This window comes from Falco peregrinus, chromosome 8, assembly GCF_023634155.1.
Source record: "Falco peregrinus isolate bFalPer1 chromosome 8, bFalPer1.pri, whole genome shotgun sequence".
In the NCBI taxonomy this organism is placed as follows: domain Eukaryota; kingdom Metazoa; phylum Chordata; class Aves; order Falconiformes; family Falconidae; genus Falco; species Falco peregrinus.
The window spans coordinates 8,640,082-8,661,017 of NC_073728.1; the positions used below are offsets into that span (position 1 = coordinate 8,640,082).

Genomic DNA, 20,936 nt, shown 5'->3' on the forward strand with positions numbered 1-20,936 from the left:
CTGTGGAATTTTGCATATGGTAATGCTGTGAAACTAGATGTGAACATGACGTGTGCTGTCTTTCAGTGGGTAATGCACATTAAAAATCACGTATGTCTTCAACTTATTTTATATGCTTAAATAAGCTTGACTTAATTGCAAGTTCCCAAACCCTTCCATAGTAAGTAGCAAAATAATCAGTGTGTACCTGGCTGTATGTGATCTATGTGGTGTTATAGACAAATGAAAGGTTACACCGAAATGTTCAAAGTGAATTTTTCTTTTGGGTGTACAGTTTTGAACCAGTCCTCATTTAGGAGGAAAACAGCCGGCAGCTGGAAAACTTAATGGTACCCAGGTCTGTGCCGACTTTGGAAGGCTGTATTAACCTGAACCTGTCACCTTAGGAAGAGGGATTGCTTGGTTTTTCCTGTTTGACTGGATCAGAGGATTTCAAGAGGGTATGTATTCCTCTTGAAAATCTGATTTATCCTGTAATGATTTATCTCTGAAGTAGTTCCATTTGTCCTAAGTAATATTTACAAAGGTTAAGGAATAATAACAGTTAAAGCCAAAGGCCCTGCCAAAAAGCTATAGGTGAATAATATATTTTTTTAAATGCTTCTGGCTTGAGATTCAGTAACTGTTTAGGGTGGACATTTTGCTATTGGCGTCTGTGAGGCTAGGGTTTGCACTGAATAGAATGGAGATTTACCCTGAATTGTCCCAGCTTGCTGTTCTTACCTTTTCCCTTTTTCTTCCTTTTTTCTGTTTCTCACTCTTCTCTCCATCCACAGCCAGTCTGAGCTTCTCCAGTTTCTGTTGCATCAATTGATCAACCTATCCAGACACACACAGTTGAATCTAAGTTTTCTGTTCTGCCACTACACCTTAGACAAATGTTGAGCTAAACAAGCGTTAAAGCAAAGAACAGACAGTGGGGACTCTAGAAGGAGGTAAGGTCTATGCTAGGTCCGGTTCTTAGAGCCGTAGAGAAATATACACAGGCAATGCACGTTATTAGTGTCCTCTTACTATTGTAAGCACACCTGCACTCTGATCTCTTCCTCCACTTCTTCCCGTTTCTCTTCTTTGATCAGCTCCGGGTCATGATCCTGGAGAAAATCCCGTCCCTCTTCTCTGTTCTGCCAAACGGCTGTTATCCAAAAGAAAGAAAAAAAAAAAAATAAAAGGGGGGGGGAAGTTACAGAAGCTATTGGTTTCTCCAACTGCTTCTGGAGGCAAAAAATAGGCAGTTGTAGGCAGTTTTTATTAAATTATTAGCTGTATGAAAGTAGCTGGCTCTAGGGACCCTTACCAAGTTCAGAGCCCTGTTGTGCTAGGATCTGTAAATCTCCAGGTTAACTTTTCTTGCCTTGGCCTGTAAATTGGTATCAGACTTCAGGAGGATAATGCGATTTGGAGGTTGTAAAGCTGGATGCCTGGAGTGTTGCTCATCTTCAAGGGCAGGTAGCACAGTATCAGCCGAACCACATCGTGCCTGGCATTGGCATTCTTTCTCTCTGTTTAATAGCAGATAGTGCTTAAATCTTTACCATAAAAAGTCACAAGGATGACTCCTGTCCCGAGGAGTGTGCTCTTTGTGCACATCTTGTGGCTGGTATAATGCAGGCTTGGGGACCAAAGGAAGGTGTTTAATTTAAACCAGGAAGTTCCCTTCTTCTCTCCTGCTCAGTTACCTAATGCTAAGCTAAAGCAGCTGCAACTTGGAGAGTTGGTCTTTGTAGTAATTCACATGAGGCTGAAATATGGACCAGGAGCGCTGGAAAAGGCATAAAAGCTTGCACCGAGCACGTGGAGATGGCAGCGAGAGCGGACAGTGAGACTGACGGAGCAGTAACTTGCCTCCAACCTCCAAGTGACGTACAGCCACGCAGAGTTTTAACATTGTCTGGGGAGCTTGAAGCTGGATGCAGTAATTGAGAGGCAGCAGAGTCTTTTTCAGAAAGAGACGAGGCACCTGATACAGCACCTGTGTTTCTTAGTGTTGCGCAAAGGCTAAGTGATAAGGAGACCTAACTCCAGGAACAAGGCAAGCTTGTGCAAACTGGTGATCAAAAAAAACCCCAACCCCACCCCGTTCCTGATAAAGTAGCTAATGATCCTGAGGTGCAGTTCTTTATTTTTGTTGGGACCAACTGCAATTTGCTCTTTAGAAAGAAATCTAAATGTAGTCTGGCAAGCCAGGTGTATATTTGAATTCTATGTTATTAGCAAAATGTACCTTTTTAAATAGAAGCACTTCTTTCTACGTTTCTTAAGCTAATTTGAAGGAAGACAATTAGTATCTTGCATTTCCTTGCATTTCAAGCCCTGATAGAATCTTTATAAATGACAGGTAACCTCTAGCAGTAGGTGCTAATTCAATCTCCACATGATTTAAACATGACAGCTTTCCGCTTTAAGACACTGGCTCCTTTATGAATCTGTTTTGTGCAGGATCCTCTGTCCTGTACCCACTGCCATTTCTAAGGCACTATAAATTCAGGAAGGTTTTCACAGTACCCATAGGAGATCATTCAAGTTTTAGTCCAGTTAATATAAAGCTAGCTGCTACTTCCATGCCCTACGAATTTTCAGAGTCCAATTACATGCGGAGTATTTGTGGCTTTGCACATAGGGAATAGTTTTTGCAGGTGAGTAGTCTTAATTTCATAAGGGAAAATGACAGAGATTGAGAAGGACAGTGGATTTTTTGGTAATGAGGAAAGAAACTCAAAGGTATAGACATTAATTTTTTTAAATTACTGGTGGCTCATCAGGTGGCATGACAGATGTCACGTAATATTTCAGGAGGGAAAGCTGATTTGCCCTAGTTAAAAGGTACCTTCTCTAGGGTTACCAGCCTGGAATTTCAGCCTTGGGGAAAGGGGATATTACATGGGAGTTCTGTGAGTTTTTAAATGCTTTCCTGACTAGGTCAACAGGTTGCAAATGCTGTGTTTTCACAGGAGTACTAGGGTTTAGATATTTATTTTTTCACAGAGGGATCCATAGATTTTTTTATTCTGTTGTTTTTTTTTTTTCGCCCATAATTGTTTATTGTCATTGTGTAAATTGATTAGTGATTAATATCTACTGCAGGCAAACCAGTGATAGTCCCCAAAGATTAGGCAGCTGCCTCTGATGTTACCTGGTAAGAAGTTGTTTTCAGAGTGCTATGTTAGCCGCTAGGTTAGAGGTCCCTAAGTTTAGAAAAGAGATCAATAACTCATATAGGTGTTAGATGCTATGTTGTTCTTTTATAGATCAACAAAATGTTTCAAAGTTATTTTTAAAGTAAGGTCAGGAGGCTAAGGATGTTATGTTTTCACTGGCTGGTCAAAAGAGCTTGGTATTTTGTTACAGACGGGGTCATTCAGCTATGGGAGCTATTTTTGTGCATGTGTGTATGCAGTGCAATTTATACCACCTCTTTTAAAATAGTGCATGCTTTTCTTTGGATTGTTTTATATGCGTACCTCTCTAGCTCAGGACTCAAAAGCACCGTCTCAGCAGCATTAGTTTTCATTCTGCAGACTAGTAGGTAACTCCAATACCCCCGAATTTCTGAGAACACCTTGTGACTAATAATTGAAACGTATTTGTCTGAAGCGTGAAGGTTTCCTTAAAATGCCTACTTTGAACCTCCTGGTAAAAGGATTGGATTTTTGATGCCTGGTTAAAAATATGTAATAGCACCACACCTTAAAGTCTTGGCTGTGGAGTATTTGGGTTGAACTCAAATATCCTCTACAACAAGAAGCAAGTCATAAATATCAGCTGGCTGTCTGTATAAGGGGGGGAAGAGCATGCTGCTGACTCGCAGCACAGTGGACTGCAAATATAAAACCCAGGAAGACAGGAGTAATGATTCAGACCACTTACATTTGCTCCACATCAACTCTTGCTATTCCAGTGTAAAAGCAGATGTCACACAAATGGGCTGTTTCCACCAACAGTATATAAAACAACTGTTTTAGATGGAGCTTGACCAATGTAGTTTTGCAACTAGCAAAACTGCCAAGTAAAGTTCCAGAAGACTAAAAGTCTTCATGGACTCCAGTGAAGTTTAGGTAGTAGTTCTAGCCTGGGGAAGGGGGTGGTAAAATCTGTAACTGAAATGCTTAGATCTTTATGAAAACTGATCTACGTCTTTTAAAACATTTAAGCAATCTAAGAACAAAGTGCCCAGCTTAAGGGGATGGGAAGCCTTTCATAATTGTAAGTGTGGAGGGTGTGTGCATGTGATAAAACAGAAACGTTTGTTACTTGGTCAGCTATCATTTAGGTAAACTTTAGACATGCTCATAAGGGTCTTTAAATGATTGCACTGTAGGCATCTGATGTAAACCTTTCTTAACCAAGCTTCTTTACTTCAATGATGTTTTCAAGATTTAGGCACTAATACATTTGAACTTGTGTGACCTGTGATAGTAACTGACCTATTTCTACATAGGTAGAAAAAAAGTTCCCAATGTAGAAAGACCACATTCAAATGTCGTCTTTTTTTTTTTTTTTTTTTTTTTTTCTCTGAACAGTTCTGCTACTGAAATGAAACCAGGCTAAAATTAAAAATACAAGAAACTGCTTACACTGTCCTGGTCACAAGTTGTTCTAGATTTTATTCTGGAGGCCTTGGAAAAAGGAACATTCTCCACAGCCAGATTATAAGTAAAATTATTCTGAACAACCACCAGGCAGTATTGTGATAAAGAGTATCCTGCAATAAAAAGCACTAAGTGCTTGTGAATGAGGAATGTGCTGCAAGGAGGGATTAACAGCTGTTTACTAAAAGTAAGTATGGTGTTGAACAGGCTTGGTTCACTAGGAGGGAAAAAACCCCACCAAAATACCTGAAGCTTACCTGAATAGCTATAAATTCTTATTGTACATAAGCCAGAACTGAAGCTATTTGAGGCTTGCAAGAGAGCTCTTTCCACCCTGAGTGTTTCTGGTTGTGCTCTGGTTCCTTCTTCTGTGCCTTCAGAGCCAGAGGAATAGCTGTCAGCTCTGGCAGGATGGACTGGAGGTGAGCATCAGTGTTTACCTGAGTCTTTATGTACCACAAAAAGATTCTGCCTGTGCCTGACCCACCTGAGCATGTCACGGCAGTGTACCTGCAAGTGCTGCCAGTACGTAATGGGAAGGCAAAGATACTCTGACTGGCTTTAGGTATCCAATTCAGGTGCCTGAACAGGCTCCATAGACAGTTATTAGGCTGCTGAGTTGTCCTTGGGAGGTCTGGTGAGATATACAGGATCACAACACCTCTAATCCAGCACTCATTTTTCATGTAAAAAGTTAGTGTGAGTAACTCCAAAAAGTTATGTACTTGCAGAACTCAAAGCAGGGGTCTTGTTAAGAATGGTAGTGCTGGTATTCAGATACAGTTTGGGTGACAAACGTGTCCTCCGTCCTCTCATAAACCCTCTGCCTTGTTATTACTTGACTAGTTGCAAAACTTGGGAGTCTCTACTCCTACTAAACTAACCTATTGACCTGTGTGGTGGTGTTGGAATAACACTGGTATCCACAGCCATGTTGGGAAGCACTGTTGAAACCTGTGTTGAGGTTACCGCCAAACCTGTTTTCTACAACCTGGAGAGCTGTTTGCACAAACACAAGGAGTTCATGAATTTACAGTTCAGCATTGTGTTGAAGCCTGTTAGACTGTAAGGGCTCAGCAGGGGATCCAAGCAGCACCGTGGGAGCAGAGGGAAGCACCGCTGCGATACCACCTACTCATTAGCAGAGTGCTAGATGAGCATATTGCCGAGCCTATGTAGCAATGCAAAACCCTCTTGCCTCCTTTGTGCTACTTTGCAACAGGTAGGGCTTCTACACTGCTCCTTCATTGCTCTTGAGACTTGCTGGGTGGGAACAGTGGTCTTGTTATTGCTGGTTTCGAGCTGCAAGGTGCCGCTTTGTCCCGAGTGCATAGAAAAGCAGAAGTAATGTTCCTGGTCAGTTAATGAAAGGAGCATAGATGGATTTGATCCTTATCTAAAACCCCTGCTGACTTCCATGGGATTCTGATGCAGCATTCAAGAGCAGAATATGGGACAAAGAACTCCACTTTAGCCATAAAACTGTGTCATGATTTACAATGTATAAGAAGATCCTAATTGTTGAAAGTCAGAGGTCAGGCAAAACTGTACTGATGTATATTTAGCAAGTAAGCTGTATCCTTCTTTCTCTCCAACCAACACAAACCAGGCAGAAAACTTGATGCCAGTAACTTGTCTTTGGGAGGGAACAATGGAGACTTTTCATATGAGGAATTTTAGCAAGCCACTAACTCTGCAGAGTGGGAAGCAGAAAAAGGTATTTTTGATAACTCTGAGAATAGAATCTGCGTGAAATACAGCAAAAATAACCCTGAAACCTTTGATCAGGCACACTGTACAACCAAGGACTTCGATTTGGCTTGTCTGACCTCTGGAGTCCTGTCGTGCTGTTCGCTTTTAGCTCATGGGACAGATGCTCCTTTCCATTGCAGCCAAGTGCATGGCTTCCAGGCCCAGCAAAAGTGACTGCTCTCTGACTGGTGTATCTAGGGCGCACACCGAAGATGAGTGTTAGAGAGACAAAGACATCAAGCGTAGAGGAGAGAGAGAGAGAAGAGATCTGGAAAAGAACAAGACATCTTTTCGTGAAAGTATTTTTTTCATTAGAGAACCCCCTAGTTTTGGATGCTTTCTCAAAGTGAAAACCCAGCCAGTCTCCTAGCTGTGAGTCTGCGTTACGTTTAAGTTGCACACGCTTTGCATGAAGCAAGTATATTTATAGTCCAGCAGCATTTTTCACGCCTTTGCTTGAAAAGATGATCCTCCTATTAAAACATGTGATCAAAAATAAATTTGACTGGCTGTAGATTTGTGTAGGTGAATGAATCCATGGACTTTTTCCATGTGTAAGAGGAAGACAGCTGAAGAGTTAGAGGAGCACGAAAACGTTAATGCTGAAGCCTGACCTACAGTGTAGTGCTTTTGAATTATTTGCTATTCAGAAGTCACTTCTGTTGCCCTCAAAATCCACAAAAGCCCTTGTACATACATTAAACCACTCTGGTTTCTAGTTTGGTCACTTTCACTCATAGAGATGTACCTTTCTGTGTGGTTAGCTTAATGATTTTGAGAGACTCCTAGGAAGACTTGAGGTAGTGAAAGATTCCCTTCCTTAAATACCTTTTTTTAATTTTTTTTTTCCCCTTTAATGTCCTCATTTCTATAATGTTACATAGTTTGGGCAGCTGCCCAGCTTGACCTTATAGGAGTGACATTCAGATTAAGCTGAATTAGAAGAACATTCCAGCTGTAGTTGTTATCTTTTTCTACTGACCTTTGTATTGACTGTTTCCTTCTTCCATTATTGAAAGGAAATTACTCGGAGCCATTTTCCAGCCTTCCTCCTCTTTCTAGATGGGGGGTGGTGAAAAGAAAAATCAAAATATTAATATGTAGCAACTTCACAACTATGAAAGTGTCACAATTTTAATTGGATTTTTAAAGGTTTGCTTTAATCTGAGGAATAACACAGTATTGTTTCACAGAATTATAGAATGCTTTGGGCTGGAAGGGACCTTAAAGATGACCAAGTTCCTATTGCCCTGCCAGGGACAGGGCTGCCTTCCACCAGCCCAGGTTGCTCCCAGCCCCGTCCAGCCTGGCCTTGAACACTGCCAGGGATGGGGCAGCCACAGCTGCTCGCGGCAGCCTGGGCCAGCGTCTTGCTGCTAGTAAAGCAAAACGATGGGTCACGGAGGTTTGATTTGCTCTTCAGGAAGGAAGGAGGGGGCCCTGGGGCCCCTCATTTCTCCAGGGCTTCATTCCATGGTACGCTACCAAGCAGATCCCTGAAGAGGCCAAAGTCTGCTCTCCTCAAGCCCAGGGCAGTGAGCCTGCTGTGCCCCCTCCTCGCTGCCCTAGGGATCTTGAATGCCACCATTTCGTGGTCACTGCAGGCAAGGCTGCCCTTGAGCCTCCCATCCCCCACCAGCCCCTCCTTGTTGGGGAGAATAAGGTCCAGTGCAGCACCCCCTCCTCCTTGGCTCCTCTACCACTTGAAGGAAGTTGTTATCAATGCGTCTCAGAAACCTCCTGGGTTGCTCATGCCCTGCTGAGTTGTCCCTCCACCAGACAGCGGGGTGATTGCCGTCCCCTGTGGGGACCAGTTTCATCAACTAAATTTTTCCTGGCAAGCTATAAGGAAGTTTTATCCCCTTGAAAGAAGAGAGGGGGGTGTGTCAGTGCATCAGTTGACCTGCTAAGCTCACAAGAATTAAACTTAGGCTTGTCTGAACGTGTAATATAGGTAGGAGACTTGCAACATGTAAATGAAATTACCTTACTATTTTTTACTCTTATTTTAGTGTTTCTCCCTCACCCCACCCCAGGAATTCCCAACTTGTGGGTAATTCCAAGATGTTGAAACCTCATTTTAATCTGTAATCACAAAGAAAAATAGTTACCTTGGAGTATCTTGCAAAACAAAATATTTTGTTTCAACAAATCAAAACATTCTGACCTTTTCTTGTCTAAGGTAAACAATATTGACATGATCTTTAAATAGTTTAATTGCTTTGAACCAGCATTTCTAATGGAAAAACTTGCCAAAAAATTATCAAAGTTTCTTCATATTTTATCAGTCATAAGTCTTAATGCTAGTAAGGTGATAGTTATTAGCGGGGAAATTAGAGCACTCTCTTGGGAGGAGGTTAGTGTGGATTTATGCAAAAAAGCACAAGCTGGATCAGGCTTTGCTAACCAATATGCAGTTTGTAAGCCACTGGTTATCAGCAACATAGAAAGTGCAGCTCCTGGAATAGCTAAAACTAATCAACTCCCCTAAATATGCCTCTGTAATTAGGCGCCATTGCATACCTGCTATCAGCGGGTACAGTTGCAGCCAGGTCATGTGAATTATTAAATATCTGTTTTTAATTGAAGTGTTATTACAGTAATTAAAGTTTGGGCCCAGAAGGACATGCAAAATCTAAATACATTTATCACTTCTACCCTGAGCTTTATAGACACGTTTGAAAGGGATTCAGGAGTCTCTAGACTAAACGTCAAGGACTGTTTGGTAAAGTCTAAGCAAGAGTTTGAGGAGCTGACATCCAGAGCTCCAATTCCCAGTTACTCTAATGTACTCTCAACTTTTGCAAGGTGTGGCATTTTAAGATTCATCCTTGGATTTTTTTTCGGTAGGCAGAATCCATTCTTTTAACACTTTTTCCATGATATTTTATGGAAAATGATTAAAACTTGATGGTCTAAGAGGAAATACTGCTAACTATTTAAAAAACCTCCAACAATTTCCCCCCTAAAACAGCCTAAAAATGGGTTATTCATTTTTAGCCTCTTAACAGCACAGGACAGGTTACTGTGGGGTTTTTTTATTGTTACAAATAAGGCAATAAATCATTTTAATTACTAGCTTCAATGATTTTATACACTCGTGTAAATAATATTGTTGTGTCAATTTCATTGATTTTAATCAAAAGCACTGTGTGTCTAAAGGACACTTGCGGAATGCTGTTCTGTATTCCCTTTTGCCTCTATTAACGGTGGAAGAGTTAATCTAATATAAAAAACTTCTTTTCCTTTGAAGTCAGTTCGTGTGTTTTTCTATGTTCGGTTGATTGATTCCATGCTTGTTCGGTGTGCTCATGCACCTTGAACCAGCAATATGTGCTTCACCCTAAGCAGAGATATGGAAATAACAGGCTGAATATATTTCTGAAGCTCTCCACAGCCTAGCCCACACCAGGTGATTCTCATTCAACAGCAGGGAAAATTTTGAATTGACTCCATTGTGCACTTTTGCTATGGAGATTTTGCTAATGAGTTTCACGAAGGACAAAATGAGTCTCGCTGTTAAACGTTCCTGGATGAAATCTAGGCAGGCGCAGCCTTGCTGGTGTTCGGTCAGACAGGCTGCAGCGTGTTACTGGGTGAGGCAGCCCGGACTGGTCTAATGTGTGTTCTGCTATTGAAAAGAGGGATCACACAGCCCTGTCTGCCCCATGCCCGATGGGAAATCAAATCAGCACCTTACTGAGAAAATGAAGTTACTTTGATATCAAATACACTTTTTTTTAAAGATTGCTATCAGGCTTTTCAGAAATACTTAAATTTCCTTCTGGGATCAAACTGTTGTTTTCTTTAAGAGCTGAAGTTATGAGCGGGGCTTTTTTTTCTGCCTGCATTGCTATGACTTATAGTCTATACTTATTTTAATAAGAGTCCTGCTGTTAGAACTTTTCCAAATACTTCTCAACTGGTCTTAGATACTATTTTTTCCCCTGTCAGCATTATAACCTTGGAGAGAATGTTCCCTTTGTTCTTTCTCAATGAACCATAGAGAGCCTTCTATAATGGCTCAGAATTTTACTTGACAGGAGTTGTGATGGCTGAAGAGACGAGAACGATGTGAAGTTATAAAGCCCCAGAGCTCTATATTGTTGTTTCACCCTATTTCAAAACAACCCTGTAGAGGCTGTGAGGGGGTTGAGATTCATTTCTGGTGGTGTTGGTTCTTATCTAGTGAAATGTGCAGAACTAACAAGGAATCAAATCTACCCTGTGAGAGTCGGGTTTTTAAGCAGCTGAATATGTTGCCATGCGGTTTCAGAAGCTTGGGTTGGGTTTGGTGTTTTCAGCCTGAACGTTACTGTCTCGCTCAGACTGAAGTGTCTGGAGCAGCCCTTTTCATTGCCTGTGTGAGACCAGAGGCATCACAGGAGCTTGTTCTGGGCCAGCTGCGTTGGGAAGGAGCGAGGACAAGGGCAAAGCTGCAGTAAGCCATTAGAGGACACCCTCGTGAATGCTTCCAAAAGGAACTGGGCTGTCTGAGATGCTACAGGGTTCTACAGCTGTGAATGACAATGGTCTTTAAAGTCTCTAATTTCAAAAGCTTTTCTAAGCTATTGCCTTCATACATGTGCTTTTATCTGCTCTTTCCCATTGAGTTCTGCAGTGCACGTGTGATTTAAGGGGTTACACCGTGAAGTGGACCCACAGAGCTGAACTCGGCACTAGTACAAATCATCAGAAGTCTTACGGACAATAAACAACTTGGTATCTGTATTATTTGGCTTAGGTCTGCAGGCATTACCCTCCTTTCTCCTCTGCTGCTCCCCTGGGCTGGCTCTGCTCTGCCGCCAAGATACAGCGAAGTGGGTACCAGTAATCACCTTCCACTGCTGGGAGTATGGTGCCTTCGCTGGTGACACTAGCACTAGTGTCTGAATGTCACAAATGACTGTCTGAAGACATATGTGACCAGACCTTTAAAAACAGACTGTCTGCACAGGAGCAGCCACTACCCTTCCTAGTTAGCCATGCAAGACCAGGCTTAAAGAGCTATGAAAACACGTTTATGTATGCTGCTCCTTCAGCCTGCTGTGCGTTTTCACTTAGAAAAGGAAGAAAACCCAACCCCAAAACGCAAATGTTGTTTTGTATGACCCAAATAGTGTTTTCAACTGGCAAAGTTGATCTATCTACGTTACGCTTCGGTATCTACCTCCCAATTAGACAGGCTGATGCTCCCTAAGTTCAGTTAGTTTAGGTTCCTGGCTAGTTGTTATCAGAGCTTTGGCCAGACTAATGGATGTTGTCCAAGAAAAGCATCTTTGTGTTGTGGTTGTTCTAGGGTTAGGACTTAAAATTAATTTGTGTAAAACTTGCACTGAAGAGTAAGCTCTGCCCCAGAAAACTCAACCTTCTCCTCCACATACTTGGTGAGAGATTAATGACCCTTATTAAAAATCTATATATATTGTTTCAACTTTGTTTATAGTATAAAGTAAATGAGAAACCAGAGTTCCTGCTTCAGCAAAAGCCTACAATTTTTGTGTCATAGCTTGCCTTTGAAGATGCCCTTTGGTCACTGCACTGTTTCACAGGTGTCTTTCTCAGTGAGGTTGCTCCTGAAATAATTCAGCGGGCTTTCTGTGAAACCAGCCCTTAGTATGTGAAAGATTCCAGGGAGTAATCATACACTGATGGTGTCCGCTGTGACTTGAAGCAAAAAAACCAGTTCATGCCCTAAGAATGTGGACTGAGAATGCATAGCTGCTATTTACAGGCTTACAAAATACTTGCAGTACGGAAGGTGCAGCTGGCCTACACAGAACTGTACTTATAAATCAGTTTGAAACCCACACAAACTGAGGTGGGTATTTGGGGGAGACTAAGATTCTGGTTTCCCAGCTGTGCAAGGGAGCAGGAGTAATTAATTTCTCTGTATGCCACACTGAAAGTGGAAGTGTTTGCTTGGTTAGCTGGGCACCGTTTTGTTATCTGCGCATGCAAAAAAGCAACAGCGCTTTGAAAAGCGTGCACACGCTGTCCTGGTAATGATTTCAAAACCCTAAAGTGTATTTTTTCCCTCATCTACGTCTCCGGCAGCCTGCACCCATATCAGCTCTTCCCACTGAGCTGAGTCATGGCTGTGCAAATGGCTGTTCCTAAAACACGAGAGGTAAAATTCAGTTCCCTGGAATCATCAAGCTAATTGAAAGGTTAAGAGGGACTGGCCTCAGCCAGTTTCTGGCTTCTGAACCCAAGCCTGAAGCCTTGGTGACCAGTCTGATGGAAATTAATAGCCTCTGCCCACATATGGCTGAATAATGTGGACTTTGGCTACCTTTTTACTGCAGGATGCCTTACCTTCTTTCCAGTTTTCAGTGGCTTTTCCCCCTTGGTTTTGTCTTTCCTTTCTTCTTTTTCTTTTTTCCCCTTTTGGTCTTGTTTCTGCAAAGCCATCTCCTTTTTGGCAGCCAGTTCCGCAGCAACCTGAAAGAGACAGAAGGGAATGTGAAGAGCTGGTCAAACATTTTCATGTGCAAGGTGTGTTAGAGGTGCTGTAGGAACCAGTGTGTGTTTTTCCTTCCTCACTTTCAGCTTTCCAGTATTGGGGAAACACGATATCCAACACGTTGCTTGGTAGCCCCCTATGAATTCCAGAGTGGCTGACCCTTCCGTTACCAAGAAGCCCTTTTAATTTATGCTGAGGGCACTCCTACCTGCAAACTTTAGAATAGGTGCTGACTATCCCAATATATCACCGGGAAAGAGGCAGTTTCAATGTCCCAGATTGCAAGGGTTTTTATGAAGTAAGACCAATTCCTGAAACCACCCAGAAGCACAATATTCTAATGACATACAACTTAAAGTTCCCTCTGGACTTGGACTCAGATTATGAATTTGTCCTAGTGTTTCTAAGGCAGATTGATTTTATAGAGATGGATTTTGAGAGGCTGCCCTGAGGCATGTCTAATTTCAATATGTGGCTAAAGACTGAAATTGTTCTAGTGAGCAAGAGAGATTGGATAGAGATATTGTGACAGACCCTGACAGATACACATGGATAGCCCAGCACCTTTATCCCTGCAAGCTAGTAGTCAGCCGGTAACTGGGTACAGCTGTATCCATTTCCATAACTATAGTTCCTGGCCATTTATACTTTATTATCTGGAAAAAGGCAGAGGGTAAAATTTGCTTTTTCTACTGTTCTTTTGTTCCCAGGCACCTTTCATTGTCCCTGAGAGGAATTCTAAGATCATCTACTGATGAGTGTAAATCAGAAAATCTGTGACCATTGGAGTTTATTAATGGGCCATTAATATTGGCCGTACCCTGAAAGAGTAGAAGTTAAAACATTTCCAATTGTAAGATGTTTCCTGTAACGGTAAAAATATTTGTTTTCTAAAGAATGTCTTTTAATGTATTGAAGATTGGACAGCGGGAAGGGACAATGACAAGGGCTGTGCTTTGCAGCCAGTGAAATTTCATTAGTGGATTTCCCCAAGCATTTCAGTATCTTACATTTAATTAAATATGGTAATTTAAACCCCGAGCACCATTCAGTCATATCTTGTGGTGATAAGCAGTGAAGCATTTCATTCCCTAGGATAGATTAACAGATTGACTAGAGTTCAAAATAGGTTTTTAGTGTCCCAGCAGGCCTGCTGTATCCAAAACCAACAGAGCTACTCCAAGTGTATCCTTTATTGTAGTACCCTGCCAGAAATCCAGCCTTGTCACCTCCACCCTCTGCTCTGACTGCCTACCAAAGGGTAACCGTCACAGTTTCCAGCATCTCAGGGGTGGGTTTATCCAGCACGGTACCTGTAAGCACACATGCAATTGACAGAAGGTTTTAATTTTAAGCAGCGTTTTTGAGTTCTACTGGTGATGTTTGAAGTATATCCAGACCCTGATTGGAACGGTTTGCTTTCGTGTTTTTATACAGATGAATGATACTGAAAGGGGCTATATAGGGCTTCTGTTTTCATGAACCTGCTATAACGGGACTAAATTGTTGAACTGTCCTTACCCTTCTGTCTTGCCTTCATCCGTTTGATAAGGTGGCAAGAAAAAAGGTCTGTCTCTACTATTTTCGGAAATGCAGTACAAGCTATGGTGCAAAGTCTTGAACTAACTTCCCTCATACAGGGAACAGAAAAACGGTGCTTGCAGTTAGCGCTGCATGAAATGTGCAGGAACACAAGGAGCCACCTCCAGCAGCACGTACAGTGACTGCGGGCAGAGGCTGTGTGCATCCAAATAGCGCTGGTACAGTCTCTGTCCTACATGCCTTGGTACTGTTTATGTAGTCTGAGATGCCAAATAATTCTGGCGAAATGCTACAAAGCCATGCAGCTGGCAATGCCGTCGTCACGTGGAGTCTGACTTTTCTGAAGTGCCTCTCTGCTTCCCAAAAGAAAATGACAGAGCAAATATTTTTTTTTCCTTTTCCGTGGCCGATACACCTTTACCTCTACGCTCCTTCGGTGCAGCTCCTCCAGCTCTGCTTTCACCTCTGCTCTGAACAGCTCCATAATTGCAGAGAAGTGGGAGCTGGGGTGAAATGGTTGTGTACCTAACCTCGAATGGCTTGTACTCTTTTATACAGAGCTATTTTCCCTCCAGCTACAGGGGGATGCCTGAAGAATCTGACAAAAGAGTAGGAAAGAAAGGGAAGGGCAAGCAAATGTTAGTTTGAGATACTGAGCATTCACCCACATTATAATAGAGGGATTTTTGCCCTGAAGAAAACTTCATGGTGGAAATAAAAGCAGACATCTTCCTAAATTATTTCAGACTGCCCTTTTCTTTGCTAGGTTGCCTCTTTTTGAAATGATGCTGAAAGCACTTAGAAAACTCTTAATATTGAGGAAGAAATGTGCTTCACTAAGAGCAGATGAATTTTAGTCGCATTTTTCTTTCCAGCCTTGTTGTAGGACTCCTGTTGTGCTAGTGATGACTTTTTCTCCAGTAATGTTTTCTTCTGAGGCTGAAAAGATATTTTCCTTTAAACTGATATCCCATAGAAGTCAAACTGTCTTTTCTATTTATAAATCCATTCAAGTGTTTCCAAACTCTTGCAGTGCAAATCCCCCTTTTTTTGGGGAAAGGGAAGGGCTCTAAAACAGAGTGCAGCCTACGAATGGGAATGCCTGATGTTGGTTTATATGAGCCAGGTATATGAAAATCTTCACCTGCCAGTAGGGCTCGCGTTCTGCTGTCCTCAGCCACAGAAAGCTTAGTATTGGCTCGGGTAAGCTGACATTTGAGGTAAATGTTCTTCCTCAAGAATAAGCCCTTCCCTCATCCCTTGAAAGAAGACCTTACTTGAACTTCTTCCCTTTTAGTGCTGTGGACGTAAATGAAAAGCAGGGGTAGAGTGAGTTTGGGAATTATGGATCTCCAGCTGCGGCAGGTGAGAGCCACCTCGCACCCTGGTTCTAAAACCACTTTGAACAGGGTTTATACGCACACAGTCTAGCATTCCCGGAAAGAAAATTTGCTCTCTTTGAGTATTAACTGTGCAGGAAGAAGCTATTCTGAAATCTAAGAAAATAAACGCTTTTTCTTCAAGAAAATGGGGCTGTGTGAGGTGGGAAGAGATGCCATCCCCACAGTAGCGTGCCGAACATCAGGCTGCCCGTTTGCATCATTTGTACATAACACACAGGGGGCTGCAAATGTGCTTCCCCGTATCCTGCCCCCTTAGCTTGAGGATGTTTAATTGCAACTTTTCCTACAGGCTGATTATTCCTGTAAGGTGGTATTATTTTTCTGACAGTTGGGGGAGATGCAATTTTCATCATGATAGGCCTGGGACTATCTTGTTCCGTCTTCCAGGCAAATCCATTTGTGCAGCTTTTAATAATGTAGCATTCTCCTGGCAAGGCATTTCTGAGCCTTGTTTACTTTTGGGTGTGCACCTGCAAGCAAGGCTTAAGCTGTTAAAAACAACCCCAGTGATTTGTTTCTCGCAGGAATGAATTCAAAACGTTGGGAGGGATTTCATAGCTTTATGGGATCTTGCAAAATGTTACGGTTGGCTTCAAGAGACTGTCATGCATTTCAGTCCATGACTGATACGCGCTCTAGGGTTGGGGTTTTTTTCTATCTGGCAGATGTTGCCCAAATGCAGTTTAACTCACCAGTTAAACTCCCTGTCTCTTCCATTTATTTTCTGGCAAACACTTCAAAATGTTTGTCTCCATTTAATGTGCTTACGAAAAATCTGTTAGCTTTGCTTGGTGTAGGTTGGTTGGTTTGTTTGTTGTGGGTTTTGGGGTGGTTTTTTTTTGGTTTTTGTTTAAGGTAAGGTGCATGGTAGAGGTGAAAAGGGGTTGTTGATACTGCCTGGCTTTAAGCAGTCTGATCTATAGACTACTGACTTCAGCCAACAGAGATCATGATCATGGGTAGCGGAGAGCTGCTGGACTAGGATCCTACTTGCTGAATGGCTTTGTTGCAGTGAATTGTTGTCTGGAGGTGAATGCCTCTGCCTGTTGCGCACCTTAACAGAGACTGAGTACCATTTCTGTCCTCCTGCATGGTCAACTTGAAATAATCAGAATATTTTAAGCCTGTGAGGTGCCCAGCCCCAGCTGATGGCACCGTGTGTTTAGCACTTGCAAAACCCCAGCCACCTCTGAAAGGAGCATCCAGGATAGTGTGGAACAGAGGGAATAAAGGCGGGCGTAACGGCAGGTATCTGCTTCTGGTACTGAAAAGTATGCTTGGTGTATTTGCTGTCAGGATAAAAGCATGCTTGCAAAATGCTGGGTACAAAAAAGTGTAACTTCACAGAGTCTCTTGAGTTCTTCTCTGATGCTTTAAAGCTACTTGTGATACGTGAATTTGGTAAAAATGAGTAAGATGATGTATTTGGGGTGGGTGTGTGACTATTGCAGTACTTGACTGCATAACACCATTTCACTGTCCCCACCTGGGAAATAGTCAGGGTTACTAATTAAATATTAACCAACTACTGGGGATCTCTTGCACTGCCATTACCAATCAAACTGATTACTGGGATTCGCGGGGATCTTTAACCATTGGTAATAACGAGTACTAATGAACAGCATAGCACTCCACAGTGTGCCAAGCAAGGATCAGGAGTACAAGTTCGTGCAGCAGCTAACACACAGTTTTTCTCACCCCTTCTCCAGGTGCTGCTGAATCAGATGCTGCAATTATAGTAATGTGGAAATGAGTTTGTCCTCCATGCAGCAATTTAATGTACAACCAGAATCTAAGGAAGCATCTTTTTTTTGTCTCCCTCCCCCCCCCCCCCCCCCAAGTAATTTAATATTGGAGATGAGGGGGAGTTGGGGAATGTGCCTGCTATATGGCAACACTTTTGGCTTATTTTCATGGTGATAAGACTTAATGAACTACAAGAAGAGATCATAATTTTGTTGGCAGCAGGGTAAGGGCAAAGCTAAAAATTGTCACATCTGATGATTATCTTAGGAGCAAAACGTAAAAACCCATTAGGGGTAGACATCTGGAACAGATGCAGGGAGACTACACTGATGTCTCAGAACCTTAAATTTCTCTTGAAGAGTATGTGAAGTAAAGAAAAACTTCATTTTAGTCCAGAGACAGTACATATTTTTCTGACTAAAGAACCAAGTGCTTTGCATTGGGATCTCTTTGGCATACCTGTTTGAAAGGTATTTGTAAAATGTCATGGAAGCAGTTTGTGCAGAGGGCCAGCTACATTACAAAGTCAAGTAAGGTCAGAGTTGTCAAAGGATAAAGAAATATAGAATGTATAATAATGCAGCAATGGTTCGTGAAGTGATTAATTTGTATTTTATTTTCCCCAAAGTGTCTTTACCCAAGTCTTATAAAATGCTCACTTTTTAAATACAGTTCGGTCTTGACTTTTCATGGAGTTTAACTTGGGAGTAACCAACCCATTCACAGAAGCTAATATATACAAAAGGTGAAATCTTGTCTCCCCTGAAGTCAAGGACAAAACGCCAATTAACTTCAATGGGGCCAGGATTTCATTTACTATGTTGCCCAGTAGACCAGTGTGGAACAAAACCAGTTGCCTTAGGGATTTTTAATATGCAGCTGACTCAGTTGAACAAAAAACGTTTTACTTGTCTGACATTCAGGTAAAATCACAATTGTACTGAACTTCCTTTTGCCAACTGCATTCTGGATATCTGTGAAGGTTATGTGATTGCATGTTCTGTTCTTGGTTGTGCTGGCTAAAAAAGGGAGATAAAACGGGCCCCAAAATCTTTGAAAATCAGGTAATTGCCAGTGAAAATTTGTTGGGAAAATAGATGCAGGGTTTTTTCTTCCAGATATTTTAAAAAAAAAAAAATGCAGGAAAAACAGGCAGTAAAACAATCTCTCTAGACTTCTGGTTTCCTTTATATATTTTTTTTGTGCAAAGAGAAAGCAGATGCCCAGGAAAGACAGCAAAACAGCTGAAGGTGGGAATTCAAAACTGGGAGTAGGATAGGAAGAATGTATTTCTGCAGAATTTACTGCCATATCCAGTCTTGCTCAGTGTGATTTCTTGTAACGTCTTCTCTCTGAGCTGTGTTTATCCTTGTTGGTAGCAGGTCTAATTAGCATAATGTTCCCCAAAGCCTCCGCCAGCAGTAAGCCCCGTTTGCTGGGTGCCTCCCCTGCTGCCCAGAGCAGGCAACAAAGCCTTCCTGACTCTAGCATGTGTTTCTACTTTAGCAGCTGAAAACTTAACCGGCAGGTCTCCTTCACTCTCTCTGGGGCTGAACAACAGAGTGGCTTAGATACAGAGGCCAGCAGGGGTGACCTTAGCATACTTTGAACTTGGCTAAAACCAGGAGCACGCCCTGAGCTCAGTTTTAGTGAGGCACAGAGAGCTGTTTTCTAGCAGTTTTCTTGCCCGTTTTGGTAAGCCAAGTAACTAATGGTTAAAGTACTGGGCTTTTATGCTGGGCTAGTCTGTATTTACATTCCCTCAAACCACACAGAGACTGCTAGTATGTCTTTTCCCTGTGATTCCAGGAAAGACTGAATCCAAAATACTGTTTTATCATACCTGTGTTAGTCCATCACTTGCAGGCAGCTGATGAACACAACAGCCTGTCTCAGCAGGGGAGCTTTAAGGACCACAGTGGTCAGGTTTTGACCATTTAGTTTTCCTAGCCCGCTAGTAGCCGTCACGCCTGGTTCACGCAGGGGCCAAATCCTGCTCCTGTGTGCAGGGCTTCCTGTTTATCATCTGCCTCCACAGGCTCCTCATCCTGCTCCAGCCACGGTAGTGGGTGGAAATGGCTCGGCGTGCCAACCCCTGCCTTCATTGCCTCAGCTAGTCTTAATTCTCTGTGTGACACCCAGATGATCAGAGGAAGAGATTATCGGCCACTTCTATTAACCAAAGCGGTCAGAAGAGGGACTTTATCAGGAAAAACAACTGAGTTTATTACAAGGATATGCAAGATAAACTAAGACGCTTCCTTCACTTGAATGTTCAACCCTGCTTTAATGATCCTTGGCGCTAAACCAAGGCTCAAGCCTGCCTGCATAAAAAGCTCTTCTCTGCTTAAACTGAGCTACTTCTTACTAGACTGTGCTGATACTGAATGCAAACACTGGAACCAGTTTCAGCCTCTGGGGTAGCTGTGGAGGTCTATTTTAAATCAAGGCTCTTTAAGCTGTTTCATATGTATTTCTACTAGCACGGGTCTATGTGGATTTTGCCACAGGAAAGCAACTCTTAGTAGCTGAGCCCTTTCCTCTTAGCTCCCTCAGACACTTATCTGTCCGTAACTTGCATAAACTGAGCACCTTCTCCCATGACTAAGTGGCCGCACATCCTGAAATGGAACAGATTTTGGTATGTGACTTCTGTGGTTTACCCTGGAAGAAAACAATTCTTGCAGCAAAAAGCTTTTTAACTACAGGGTTTCTGGAGTGCTAGAGGCCATTGTTACCGAACATTGCTACTTGAATAAACAGACACGTTTTGTGGCAATTCCTTCCCCAATCCTGTTAGCCTTTTTCATTAAAAACAGTGATGGTACCTGCTCTGGAGTTTTTTGAGAAAGAATAGCCATTGAACCTCCTGCTTCTTCAGTAGGATAGTCAGGAAACTTGCCTATGATATGCCTGTGTGAGAAACAGAAGTTGAAAAGGAATTAAAATCTGTAATTTTTCATCTTGCTGACAAAGGTGTTAGGTGGTGGGGAAGCACGCCCTCCCTCATCTCTACTCAAAACCATCTGAATTGCTTCTTGTGATAGTGGCTTTCTGTCTGGTAAATTCATTAAAAGTTACCAACTCATGTCTCTTGTATCATGACCCATCAAACACTGAAGGTTCTTAGGGAATCTCGTAGGACCATACATCACTTCATATCTACAAATTCCCAATTGTATTTCCATGTGAGGATCTCCACCCTCAAAAATTTCCAGTGTACTTGCACAGTGAGGTGGTGATGGAAGCTAGTGAGGGGCCAATAAGTGACTTTGTGGTAAGGTTGCATGGATGCCATGCCTAACACAGAGCGCTTCCAGACCTTTCAGAAAGAGACTAAAAGATGGAAATAATAATTACAGTTCAAAGGTCATTTCTATTGATAAGACTCTTTAACTGCTTTCACTTTTGTAGCTTTTTGGATTGTACCAGGAAGAT

At 42.2% G+C, this 20,936-nt stretch overlaps 1 protein-coding gene across 1 annotated transcript in view; it reads right to left on the reverse strand.

Moving 5' to 3' along the window:
- The window catches only part of IQCA1 (IQ motif containing with AAA domain 1), a 112,493-nt gene that overhangs the window by 37,408 nt on the left and 54,149 nt on the right, over nucleotides 1-20,936 (reverse strand). The window contains exons 7-11 of the mRNA XM_055813204.1: nucleotides 20,327-20,411; nucleotides 12,660-12,785; nucleotides 7,324-7,399; nucleotides 1,029-1,135; nucleotides 724-819 (exon numbers count right to left, since the gene is read on the reverse strand). Of these exons, the coding sequence (XP_055669179.1) occupies nucleotides 724-819; nucleotides 1,029-1,135; nucleotides 7,324-7,399; nucleotides 12,660-12,785; nucleotides 20,327-20,411 (490 nt within the window). The remainder of the gene's footprint in view (nucleotides 1-723; nucleotides 820-1,028; nucleotides 1,136-7,323; nucleotides 7,400-12,659; nucleotides 12,786-20,326; nucleotides 20,412-20,936) is intronic.